This window comes from Sparus aurata, chromosome 9 (genome assembly GCF_900880675.1).
Source record: "Sparus aurata chromosome 9, fSpaAur1.1, whole genome shotgun sequence".
NCBI classification, from domain to species: Eukaryota; Metazoa; Chordata; class Actinopteri; order Spariformes; family Sparidae; genus Sparus; species Sparus aurata.
In genome coordinates this window covers 5,740,077-5,753,386 of record NC_044195.1, presented here as the reverse complement: position 1 = coordinate 5,753,386, position 13,310 = coordinate 5,740,077, and the positions used below count along the sequence as shown (strand labels likewise).

Below are 13,310 nucleotides of genomic sequence, written 5' to 3'. Positions count from 1 at the left end.
TGATTTAATATCTTATCTTACCTAATAGACTTTTATTTATATTGTTGGCCATTAGCAGTTTTACAGTTTTTTTACATACTTGTATACTCTAACATTTTGTACTTTTATTTGTTCAGCTGTTATTGTGCTTCTGAGTAGTGTATCTATTCTTACATAACTACACTGAGAGCAATTTAAAAGGTGGAATCAGATTTTTGAGTTTTGAGTTTGACATTGTGTAAAGAGTGCCAGGTGACTGCTCTCAACAGAGACCAAGACAGATGGTCAACTATTTTCCACCATTCCTGACTGACCTGAGTCCTTGGTAGGACTGAACCATTCAATGTTTCCCAGAGGGGTGTGATTTGGCAGATATCCTGGTTGATTTGGCAAAAAAACAATGGACAAAAACAACATAATTTATTTTTGTAATTCCAAATGGTTAAATAGTATATTACTGGGCCATAAACATTTCCTCAGATAATTCATTCACCTTTCATATTTCCATGCAGAATTTTTGAGGGCCCCTGTGAGCCCAAACCCCTTGTAATCATCCTCACTCTCCCTCCCTTTATGGCGCCCCTGCAGATGTGCATTATATACTGGCATGTCAGACTGTCGTGGTCACACAAAAGGATGCTTATGTCTGTGATTGTTAGCTTACCAAGTAGGTTAAAAATCAATTGTTTTTTTAAATGTGTAGAAGAGACTATTGTTTGTTACTCTGTATTGTAAGTTCAAAGAATGCCCATTGTTTTGACTTACCTATAGAAATATCAATTCTAAAGTCTTCTAGGGGATCCCGTTACATGCAAATGTGACAAATGCCCCTCAGCACTCTATAGGCCTCTATACCATGTTGCTGGGTCAGGGGTTTAAACAATGGAAGTCACAGATTCTTTGGGTTTGGTCAGGTATAAAAGTAACAGTTAAAACAGGACCACCATCAGTTTACCAGCAACACAGTTCTCTGAAGAACTTACACAGCCACCATGACCATGGGCAAGGTAAAGACACTCATCTCACCAGCTGTTTTTGATTGATTTACAATTATATCAATATTTTTTTTTTTGCTTAAATCCATATTCCTTATATTGTGTCTTTTTTCAGATCATTTTCTACGAGGAGAGGAACTTCCAGGGTCGTTCCTATGAGTGCATGAGCGACTGCTCTGACATGTCCTCCTACCTGAACAGGTGCCACTCCTGCAGGGTGGAGAGCGGCTGCTTCATGGTCTACGACCGTCCCAACTACATGGGAAACCAGTATTTCATGAGGAGGGGCGAGTACGCTGACTATATGAGCATGATGGGAATGAGAGACTGCATCAGGTCTTGCCGTATGATCCCCATGGTAGGTATAAAAATGCCTCCATCAAACTATGGTCCTATTACAGATTACAACCCCCACAAAACCTGATATAAATGCATTAATTTGATTTGATTTTCTCCCCAAAAAATAGCACAGAGGCCAGTTCAGGATGAGAATCTACGAGAGGGAGAACTTCGGTGGTCAGATGCATGAGCTGATGGAGGACTGCGACAACATCATGGACCGCTATCGTATGTCTGACTGCATGTCCTGCAACGTGATGGACGGCCACTGGCTGATGTACGAGCAGCCCCATTTCAGAGGCAGGATGATGTACATGAGGCCCGGAGAGTACAGGAGCTTCAGGGAGATGGGCATGAGTGGCACCAGGTTCATGAGCATGAAGCGCATCATGGACATGTAAATACACTTGTGTAGAATGTCTAAATAAGCCAAAATAATAAACTTTTTTGACAAAATTTTGCTACCTGTTTATTACCATCATTAATGTAATTTAGTACAGAATTGGGAAGCCATTTACAGTGATTTATTTAGCACATCATCTATATACTTGGCATTTATTGATATATTTTCACATCTGACATTTTTTTTAGATATTAATTATTAAATAGATGATAGAGCATTTTAGCTTTGCAAATTACAAATACCTGAGTACAAGGTTAACAAAAGTAGTAACCATCCTTTGGACACGTTTTGGGTTTAGGTTAGTTAAGGTTTTAGGTGTTTGAAGTCTGACCCTACTTTTACTTTTAGAAGTACAATTTACATTAAATGAATTTTGAAGATGAAAGAATTTTCTGAATGGGGTCGTTTATCTTTTAATGACAGTAGGGGTAGAATTACATCACAAGCGATTTGCCAAAACCTTCAACACAAGCGCAATACTCAAGCTCAAGTGTGGCACAGCAAATGTTTTTAGTACATTTGGAATTTCTTTGATTTACTTAGGCAGTAAATTGACCTAACAAATTCATACAAAATTCAACCAATGGTATATTATTTTGTAGTGTAAGCTAGATTCAGAAAATCTTTAATAAACCATTTAAAACATGACTATGTGATATTACCACAGACTAAAGACCTTCCTAGTTATAGCCATGTTTTGTTCTTTTGCAAGATCATGGACAACTACTTGTCAGATTGCTAAGAGATTTAGTAGGAATACTCATGATCCCGAAAGGATGAGTCTAGGGACGTCAATAGTTAACGATGATCAGATAACTGCAGTGAATATTTTTGACTGATTATGCATGTCGGTTGATTTGCTAACAGACACGTGGTGAGAAACGGGGGATGAACCAACGCGCAGCCTAATGTAAGACTATTTAATTTGAGAATATTAGATCCGACAATGCCACTTAGAAGAATTTCACACATAGAAATTAAGTATTCAGCTTTACTACTTTTAGTACTGATCATATATTTTTAACATATCCTTAGAAACATAATATGTTTTCCATTAAACCAAAAAATGCAAAATACGCACACCACTAGCCCTTTTTAGATAGAAAAGGCAGCACATTTACTCCAAGGTATCGGCGGCAATGTGCCGGTCTGTCTTTTTAAAATGGAGGCGTAATATTCCTCCTTTTCCAAAAGCTGCCTCTTGGGTAGGCGTAAACATGTGACGTGACGTGAAGCATTATGTTGGACTGTGAACTGTGACAGCGAATTTGTCTTCAAAATGAGAGCTTTACATTGCACCCCATTGGAGTTTATAACTGGGTTCTTATGGGGGGGCTTTTAATTTGTAAGTAGCGACCGTTCGCCTGCCGCTACAGCAACAAGCAGACAACGAAGACAGCCACAGAGACCGGGGAGACGCTAGCATCACCTGGATCTCAGCGGCTCTCCAGTTGCTCATCTTAATGTCTGCAGATGAAGTGATGGACTGACTGCTGTGATCAGCTGTTTTCTGGTTTTAAAACTCCCCGGCTGTGGGTCGCACAACAGTGCAGGTCATTGACACCTCCACCCATCTCACACAGGGGCTGGCACATTGACGCCTCGGTTTTAGATAGCAGGCGAGGCTGAAATAAGTGTACCCTCCGAGGCGGCGAAATCGGCGGACCTAAACAGACCCCCAATTTCCCGGCCTCTGTCTAAAACCGCGGACCTAGCCACCAAAAGGACGGGCAAATTGGTGGCTTGCTGTCCTGTCTAAAAATGGCTACTGATATTGTTGCAGTATAACTGAAGCACGCAGTTTAAAAGATAACTAATGGATGTTTTAGTCTATAGAATTGTAGTGCATGCAACCAAGGGGCTCAATGAAACAAAGCCCACCAGGAGATTCACAGCAAAGACAAGACAGCAATCCACAGATGAAGTTGTTCATTGTGGATTTCAAATCAGACTCTGAGCTGAACACCAGAATTCTCCAGTCTTCACACCTAGGTGCAAAGACTGCCAATAGACCCAGCTTTGAACTACTAATGGTCAAGGTGAGAGACAGCCCACTTACCAGATAGTCAAAAGTCCTTCCTTTGTTCTGGTTATTGTTAGTTTGCTTTGCAACACAGCCAATTCGAGGTTAGTTGAATTATGCTTAACACAGACTCAGGGTCTTTACAAGCAACTAACCATCTTCTATAACCTGGCATCACATCGCACGCACACACACTCCTTCGGCCTGGACCATATCACACCTACGTTTGTTATAAGGGAGCAAATGGTATGAAAATCTTTGTATAGTATATGTTAGTTAGATTGTGTGTTTTCATCTTTGTGGTAAATAAAAGACTTTTGAACCTTCATGCTGTCGATTTAATATTGCACAAGAATGAATGTTGACAACCTCTGCCCTGTCAAGGACCCCCACGATTACAAGCTGTTATTGTAATTTTGGTTATAGTTGCCGATCTTATCCCTCCATACTTACCATCACAAGAGAATAGGGTTGAAAAGAAACACAACGTTTAAGCAACTGCTGAAACGCCGAGCAGTAGGCCATGCCAACACACGGAAGCCAGGCTCCTGGAAGAAGAAAGAAACGCACATCTGAGCAGCAGGTCCCAGCCCATATATAGGGCTGAGTAGTGTCGCCCAGTCATTAAGGTGAGCAGTGCTCCTACACCTAGCAATAGTTTAACAGGGGGAAAGCAGATTACTTAATCTGCCACACACACTATCTGCAAATGTCCTAGTTAGAGCAGTCAGAGGTAAAAAGGGAAGCACACTAAAATGAATTCAGTTTGGGAACATCTCTACAAAAAAGGCATCAAAGTAAAGTATGTAATAGTAAAAATGTAGTAATCTAGTAGTACTAGCAATATGTTTTGTCACATTAACACAAAGCATATTGCTAACTGCACACTAACTGGAGAAAAAGAGCAGGATATGCTAGTATGTTATGCCATTGAAACTGTGAAATGTATGCTAAACATACTATAAAGCACTTTGAGAAGAAGGATGAGCTAAAATGCAAGTTAAAGTGAAACTCTCGCCAAAATGCAACCTAGGCTTTTTTGTGGATTTATATGAGTCAAACCTTCGTGTAAAAGCATAATTACGACGAAAGAGGCACTTTTAAGATTTGCCGTATTTTCGTTTTCCGGTCAAACTCATTTTCAATTGAGTGCTGGAGCACTTTTTCGCTAGCATCAAAATCGATATTTTTAAAACACTAAGAAGGCTCGACACAACGTGAAATTTTGCTCGTAGTATCACCAGGGTCTCTACACATGAACACAAGCATTGTGAACATTGTTTGTGTACACAGAGTTTACTAAAAAGTTAGCAGATGCTAGCCGCCGTCCTGCCATCTGAGAAGTATCGATTTCCGAATGTGACTTAACATGGAGGAGAGTTAAGGTGCCACACCAAACTTAAAAATGGAGTGTGAGATGGCAATGCTTGTCCAGCCCACATTCTATTTTCCCCTTTACTCATGAACAAGATACTTCGACTCCTTCACTTGGGGCAGGAGCTCTCCTGTGAAAAATGCATAATATAATCATATCTAGAAAATCTGCCTGAATGTTTTAGAGGATTTTAAAGGATTGGAGAGTTTAACTCATAATAAAAAATACTCTCGGCCAATTGATCCTAATTAAGACTGGGATGATTGCGTGCGTTCACCACCTGAATCATGGATAACCCATTACAACTAGATGCTTTGGCAAACCAGGCCTGAGAAAAAGTGCGTTTGAAGAAACACATGAATGGCTGCTTCATTGTTATAGATTGCCACGAGCACTGCTTATGGATTTGTGTAATAACCTGAGGTCAAGTATTCAGGACACTAAGAGTTTTGGCAACAGGATAATCATAGAGAGCTAGGAGACAGTTCAGGCATTTTACAGTCCTCTTTGAGCCATGCGCTTTCAATTGTAAGGTACTGAAAGTGATAATATCATTCATGCTACAGTACATATTGTTCCTGTACACTGCCAACCAGCAGGTAGAGATTAAGAACACATTTTTAGCTGTAGCTAGATTGCTGAATATCATTGTTTCTGTAAGCTGCACGTACATATGGATCAAACCAGCCTCTCCAGATCCATTTCTATTCATCAACCGAAAGCTGTATCACTCTTTTAACATCCAAATCATATCAGATGCAAACTGCCATCTTCTGAATACTGTGGCCCATTGGGCAGGGGGAGCATATGACCGTGCTTCAGAATAGCTCCGTCGGGCATCTGGCACAAGGAGCTGGGTGGCTGATTGGTAAATGTTATATATTATTTATATATTATATATAGTATTCCAGAATGTCTACCTGTTCCTTTAACATCCAATTATCTTACTTCAGTGGTTCTCATACTAGGGGGTGGGCCTCACTGATGATTGTGGGACTTAAGAAGTAATAGATGAATAAATATGACCTATGGATAATGATGTCCCGATCAGGTTTTTTTTCCCGATCCCGATCTGAGTCCTTTAATATTTAGTAAATGCAGATACGGAGTCCCAATACGATACTTGGCCTTAACTATAATTTTCCTGGATAATACAGTTGCCTTAAGAAAAAAAGTACCTGCATCCTTACGTTGTCATGTAAAATGACGAGGACGCGTTGCTTGTCTATTTCACACACGTTCAGCATCTCCTCGATTGCCTGTTTTACATGCTCTGCTGTTTGAGACCCACAAAACTAGTGCACATACCGGCACGTAATCAAAAGTGGAGTCAATGTAATGTAATGCAGAAATGGCAGAAAACCCTGATCCTCTACCACAGAGATGAGCTGGTTATCCAGAGTGATTAATGTAATTACCTATAATAATATTTTATTGTACCAAATCTGTAGTATTAAATGCAGCTCTCTTGTTACCCCCTCGCAAAATGGTCATATTGCAGATGTTACATGTCGCTGCTGGACTGCTTTCGCTTTCTACTTTAAGTTATTTCCACACTGCAGACATTTTATCCACAGGTTTGCCAGAGTAACGTTACATGCGCGTCTGAGTTTTGCCACAAAGAGTTGTGCTCTGATGTAAGAAAAAAAAAAAAGAAAACGGCCTTGGGTCCACGTTCAAACAATTGCCAATCCCTGATCAGCGGGAAAATGCCCATATCAGCCCCGATCCCGATCCTGCAGATCAGAGGGGGACATCCCTACATAAAGAAGGAGAAAAGTTTTCTGATGATGATGCTATCATGGAGACAATTTCACCAAGAATTAATCTTGGATCTTTTAACTTTGAACAACTTCTTAAAGGGGGTATAACAGAAAGGTAAGAGAAAGGGTTATTTCCATTATGTGTTAGCATCGAACTAACTAACTAGGACTGAGTGCTTGCTGGCCATAGAAAGCATCAAAGAAAGCATGCTGTATTATATCCTTGTATGCAGTTCACATACTGTTGGTTTCATACCAAGGTTTCAGACGTCCAAATAAACATACTGTTTAGTAAACAAAAAGCAAGGTGTTAAGGAATTTCATGAGTGTTGGGGAGACTGATCGATTTAATGTGAGTCGCTGCTCAGTTGTACTGATGTGCCCTTAGAAGTATCGATTCCGGTACCCAACCCTAACCATTATGCAGTCATAAACTGTTTCAACAAGCTAGTTTCCTCTTGAAGACTAATCAGTATTTACAGTATTAATTCCAAAAGTTGTGATGAAATATTTGTTCTGCCTTTTAAAGTTTATTAATGTTTAATGTTGTATGTAACATTCATTACACCAAAGCTCAGATTAAATAACATCAAACTAGACATAGTAGTATACATGCTATAGACAGATTTATTGAAATCTTTATTTCTGACCATTTTTTTGTTTTTTTTAAAGACCAAAACACCAACAAAAGTATAGTGCATAACCATACAGGCCAGACACAGTTTTTAACAGTCACATGGTTCTATTCACATGTTTGAAACACTGTTGGGGATGCTTTCTATAATGAGAGAAAAGGCCTTTTTAAAAGACTGCGAGGTACCTAGTCCCTGAAAAAATTAGCATTACCTCTGCATTCTATAGGCTTCAATAGTAAGTTGCTGAATAAGGGTTCTCTGAGGGGGGGCCACTGATTCTTTATGTTTGGTCAGGTATAAAAGGAAAGGGTTAAACCCCAGGTATTCAGGCAGTTCAGGAGCAAGAGCAACAACCCATCTGCAGCCAACATGAGCAACACCAGCATGAACATGAGGGGCAAAGTACTTCTCTTTTTTTAATAAGCAAAAATTACTGTTTAGAAAATGAGATCAATACATTCACCTTGCTAATGTATTTCTAACCATTACAATTCCCTTTTTTCAGATCATCTTCTACGAGGAGAAGAACTTCCAGGGTCGTTCCTATGAGTGCATGAGCGACTGCTCTGACATGTCCTCCTACCTGAACAGGTGCCACTCCTGCAGGGTGGAGAGTGGCTGCTTCATGGTCTACGACCGTTCCAACTACATGGGAAACCAGTATTTCATGAGGAGGGGCGAGTACGCTGACTACATGAGCATGATGGGAATGAGAGAATGCATCAGGTCTTGCCGTATGATCCCCATGGTAGGTATAGAAATGCATACTATAGTTCTATCACAGGTGTCAAAAATTCATATTGAGACATTCCTTTGTTTTCGTCTTCATCAAAAAATAGCACAGAGGCCAGTTCAGGATGAGAATCTACGAGAGGGAGAACTTCGGTGGTCAGATGCATGAGCTGATGGAGGACTGCGACAACATCATGGACCGCTATCGTATGTCTGACTGCATGTCCTGCAACGTGATGGACGGCCACTGGCTGATGTACGAGCAGCCCCACTTCAGAGGCAGGATGATGTACATGAGGCCCGGAGAGTACAGGAGCTTCAGGGAGATGGGCATGAGCGGCACCAGGTTCATGAGCATGAGGCGCATCATGGACATGTGCTAGACTTCTTCAGTAAATACCACCAAATAAAGTGATTACTGCGCTACTTGTTGAGTTTTGTCAAATTTATTACACAGCTATCAGTCAAATATTATACTTTTTTGTAAAATATTTTATTATGCAGCAAGAACATTGTAAAATGTTTTTAAATCTGATGAGAAATTTGGCTCTACATTTTACACTCGAAACCAACAGACAAATCCCTTACAATTGATGTCCAAATAAGGACTCATATTCTCGGTATTTAACAATGTGTTAACATTATGGGGTACCAACAATTGAATTTTCAAAACTAAATTAAACTTTCAAGCCAAGATAAAACCTATATTTAGTGTTTCACATGTTTATATATACCAACAAGGACAATTCAAAACGTTCAAAACAGAGCTCGACGCACTGCAGCTTAAGAAAACCCATGCAAAGCAACACAAACAAATAAGAAAACCTCCTTATCAATTTGACAATACATGTACAGCAGGCCTATTCAACTAGTGGCCCCTTGATCCAGTCCTTCTATGGCCAGCAAGAAACACACTGACTTACTCACTCATAACAATGTTTGGTAGCTTAGCAAAGGAAACATTAGAGCCTGTTTCTGTGAACTCCACCAGGAGGTTGTGTCTTTCCTTCACACATACACAAACGGGCAACAAACTTCTTGAAGCGCATGTGCTTTTTGGACACTTGAAAGTCTATTGCTGATTTGGCTGAGAGGTTTGTGAAGAAACATAATGACAAAAAGTTGCTCTGTGCATTCATGAGCACAGCACCCAGGGAACACATAACACCTGTCATAACAGACTTCATGACAAAACTGACTGATAACTTCACTGAGAGATTTCCACTAAGGGACTGAAGTTTGCTCTCCATGAAACCTGAGGCATACTTCTGTGTAAAAACAAAAAAGGTTATGTCTTGGATTGATGAGAGCCTCTTTCAGATGAAAATGGTTGATGTGCAGTCTGCATTTGACAGAAGTCTGGTAAGTTTTCTGTAGTAGTAAGTAAGTAACTAAGTAAGTAAGGCCTCTTAGTGAGAATGCAAAGTCTACAGATCTGTTTTGTTATGCAGCAGGTTCACATTTTGTTTGTTTTAAGACTTTTGGAGTTTTTACCTTTAACAAACATGGACATGAACCTGCAATAAGCAGTCTGCTCAAGTCTGCTTGTTTTTAATAGTATCACGAGTAGGTCATTCATCTAGCTTTTTTCCTGTGTTAATCTTGCATTTGCATTTATTGATATGACGCACTTTATTTATGCTTGGACATGTTGAAGTCTGTTGTTGTTTAGTTTAGTATTTATATTCCCACCATGGAATTGTTTTTTATATTTCATTGTCATGATTCTGGTTTTTCATTTGTGGTTACCTGTTTTATTTTGAAATGTTGATCTCACGGTATGTGTGTTACTTTTCATTTCCTCCTATTGTGTGATTTTCCCTCCTGTTTTCTTGCTGTCCTCACCAGTTTGTTTTCCCTCCACACCTGCTCTGAATCTCCTTAGCCATACCCTTCTGTGTGAGTGGCCCTCAAATCCACAGTGATTTTTCATTTGACCCTGGATACTGAAGTTGAATAGCCCTGGTGTACAGCATTCAGAAAGCACAATGCAAATAAAGAGATGTGCTGCAAACACAGAAAACAAAGTATAATAGAAACACATTACATAGCACAGACAATAGAAAGCTATTCCCGGACGACGCTATGGAGTGATGGACACTGCTTGGACATGCTTGTTGTTGCCATTAATGATGTTGATGATTAATGTTGCTTGACATTTGTGTATGTTGTTAGTCTGCAGCTCTAAAAACAATTATACAACCACCACTGAATCCAAGTTGATCCCTCCCAAAATCCACAAAGAAGGGTAGGTGGATGTGCCCTTTTGCTAACTTATTGGCTGGTCAAATATTAGCTAGAAAGCTAACTCTACTTCTAAGCGCTGTATTGTTGGCAGCTGGGCATATTTCAGTTTCTTGAAGATGTTTCACCTCTCATCCAAGAGGCTTCTTCAGCTCTTACTTACTACAGGGGAGTTGCAGGCTTTTGAACTCTGTATGGGAGTTTCCTTACAGAGCCAACCAGTCTTCATGTGGGTTGCTAGGGCTAAGTGAGTCCCAGTTGTGAATGGTTGTTAAAGTGTCAAGAGAACTCAGTATTGCACTGTAGATGGGTGATGAGCAATATTGTAGGCCACCTCCTCTGTTCAAAGATGGTTGTTCCAGTTTGACATAAATGGATTATTTTACTCCTCTAGAAAGATTAAGCCTTAAGTTAACATTAAATTTAGGCTATGTAAGACTTGGCTTCAAATACATTATGCATTTAATTGACAGCAATACTCAAAAAACTTGAATTGCGAAGGAAGTCCACTATGATCACAGTCCACTGACTACAGCCAATAGGTCTGTCACTTGCTTTGATTTGATGTCCTCTACATTGATTTTACATACATTTGGCTTTAGTGGTGCACCTTAACTTGTAACGGTAGGCAAAAACGTGTAAAACAGTTTGAAGACATATTGTTCATATAAGAGACAGTTGAGACACTGATTCTGAGATATATAACAGGTTAAATGGTTGGAGGTGAAACTTTAGTGCAGCTGTGCCCTTCCCTTTGCTGTATGAAGTACCTCGTTACAAAACCATAAATTTGAATTGTGTGTATATTTCATTACTTTGCTGACTGTTTTTACAACTGTGCAACAATCCTATCCACTGGAGATCTACTAATGCTTATGCATCATGGTCATTGTCACATTAGAAACAATCCACTTCTACTGTTAGCTGCATTGAAACTAGTATCCCCACACTCCATTGTTGTTCATTTAGGAGGCTTGTCATTGAGCCCACTTACATGACCACAATAATCCGATATCTGGGAATACTCAGGTTATGTAAGAACATACAACATCAGTTAAACTGCAAATTGACCTTTTAGCTGATTACATAGAAAAATACTTAAACAAATACAGTGTGCTGCCTCAAAAACAATATAAATCAATTAACAGTGGAAAATGCTAAAATTGTCACAAACTTCTAAGTATCAATTATCCTCTTATATGTAGGCTATATGTGTAGCGTCAGCATAGGCGATACACATTCAGTGCCAGTACAGTAAGCAAACAGATCTACACATACATTGAAGCCACACAAAAAATTAAAAGCCAAATAAATTTGGTTTAGATTGTACCCCTATGCTTAGACTACTGCTCAAGTTGGCAAAATTGTCAGAAAAAAAAACTACCTCATTGTGAGTAATTAAAAACAACAGGATATCATTGCTCAAATTAATTATGCTCACATCGGCGTCGATTTAAGATACCAAACCACACTGAGCCCCATTCTGAGTTATACATCGCCCTAAAGGCCAGATTCCACCAGATACATATCGATCTGGTTCCGCTCCACCAAAGCTCCGCCGCGGCAGCGGAGCTGATAGGTATCATTCTAGTCTATGTGTTAACTTCCACTGGCTCCACAGCATTGTGTATCCACTCCGTTCAAGTTCCTCAGCAATTCAGCCGAATTCAGCACAGAGCAGACAGGAAGTCACACACTGAAATAACAACATAACATCTGGTTAATTTTTTTTAAATTAAACACTCTGTATTGAAGCCACCTCAAAAAAATCTATAAAAAGAGACATATACAAGCACTTCCTCTAATCCTGCAGTAGGGAACACTTATCGCTTGACCACCTCGATCTTGAGGAGCCGGTGGGGGTTGCCGGACGACGGAGGATGGAGCAATGTGCCAGAACCAGAATGCATCCAGTGGAATCTTAGAGTGAGTGACTCAAATGCAGGGCTGCAGTAACTTGTGTATTTACTTATGTAGTGATTTAAATATTGAAAGGTTTCAAACCCTGTATAAACCACTAACAAAACATGGAAGGGGCATCGGACAAGAAACCCAAACAGAGTTGCAATTCCTATCAACCCTTAATGACCAATGGTAGCCCCTTAAGGCTGTAAAGTTGAATATATTTCAACGTTCAAAAGCTGCTAAAAAAGATACGACCAGCAGCGTAGGAGAGGACTGGGCGCGACGTACCATAGTAAAAAACAGGGTTTTTGCTAGCGACAGGTTTCTAGTGCCACTTCTCTGTGTCATTGATCTCTAAGCAAGCACATTTTTGTTCTTGACGCCCAATGTCTGTTTTGCAAACATTCTGCCTTTTTTTATGCAGCCGCTCCAAGCAGTTCCAGTTGAAAAATCTCTCAACTTTTCAGAAAAGCACTGGTGTCTGGCCTAGGCGATAATATTCACCATATTTTTGTCTACTTCGGATCATCTCATGCACCCACGACCTCCTTGCTCTGCTATCCCGAGCAAATAAAAAACAAACAGCTGGTAAATCGCAAAGGGGCAGTGTCGCTGAATGGATGTGAACACAGGCCCTTATGCAACATCTCTTAAGGACGACTTGAAATCACTGAGCTTGAAACTCTGTTTCATGAACTGCTAAAAGCAAATGATAACTACAGATAATAAGTGACTTAAAACTGTTGAACCTGACATGCCAGATGGTTTGTTTTACATCTGATTAAAAGCAGAAGAGCTCCAGCTGTGCCAGTTGCTAAATCAAACTCTTACCAAAGCCAGTTAAGGGATGAGAACGAAAAAACAACCTTTCCATCAAGAAAAGCCTTCAGTGCTGTTCTTCGCTCTCCTTTTTTTAT

General features: G+C 39.9%; 2 protein-coding genes across 2 annotated transcripts; both read left to right on the top strand.

The window, feature by feature from the left end:
• Positions 1-890: 890 nt before the first annotated feature.
• On the top strand, positions 891-1,773 carry LOC115587741 (gamma-crystallin M3-like). Its single transcript, XM_030427706.1, has 3 exons — positions 891-986; positions 1,090-1,332; positions 1,442-1,773. Exons 1-3 carry the CDS (start codon positions 972-974, stop codon positions 1,712-1,714), a joined length of 531 nt encoding a protein of 176 aa, XP_030283566.1. The 5' UTR covers positions 891-971; the 3' UTR covers positions 1,715-1,773.
• A 6,065-nt stretch (positions 1,774-7,838) lies between these two features.
• Positions 7,839-8,670, top strand: LOC115587735 (gamma-crystallin M3-like). The gene is made up of 3 exons (XM_030427697.1): positions 7,839-7,914; positions 8,018-8,260; positions 8,352-8,670. The coding sequence occupies exons 1-3, from the start codon at positions 7,882-7,884 to the stop codon at positions 8,625-8,627; spliced, it is 552 nt and encodes a 183-aa protein (XP_030283557.1). The 5' UTR covers positions 7,839-7,881; the 3' UTR covers positions 8,628-8,670.
• The last annotated feature ends 4,640 nt before the right edge of the window (positions 8,671-13,310 follow it).

Bases quoted from the DNA above. Each gene is read 5' to 3' on its own strand.
- LOC115587741 (XM_030427706.1), top strand. The intron at 1,333-1,441 runs GTAGGTATAAAA...CCCAAAAAATAG, and splicing joins CTTGCCGTATGATCCCCATG to CACAGAGGCCAGTTCAGGAT.
- LOC115587735 (XM_030427697.1), top strand. From the start codon at position 7,882: ATGAGCAACACCAGCATGAACATGAGGGGCAAA. The intron at 7,915-8,017 runs GTACTTCTCTTT...CCCTTTTTTCAG, and splicing joins GCATGAACATGAGGGGCAAA to ATCATCTTCTACGAGGAGAA. The intron at 8,261-8,351 runs GTAGGTATAGAA...ATCAAAAAATAG, and splicing joins CTTGCCGTATGATCCCCATG to CACAGAGGCCAGTTCAGGAT.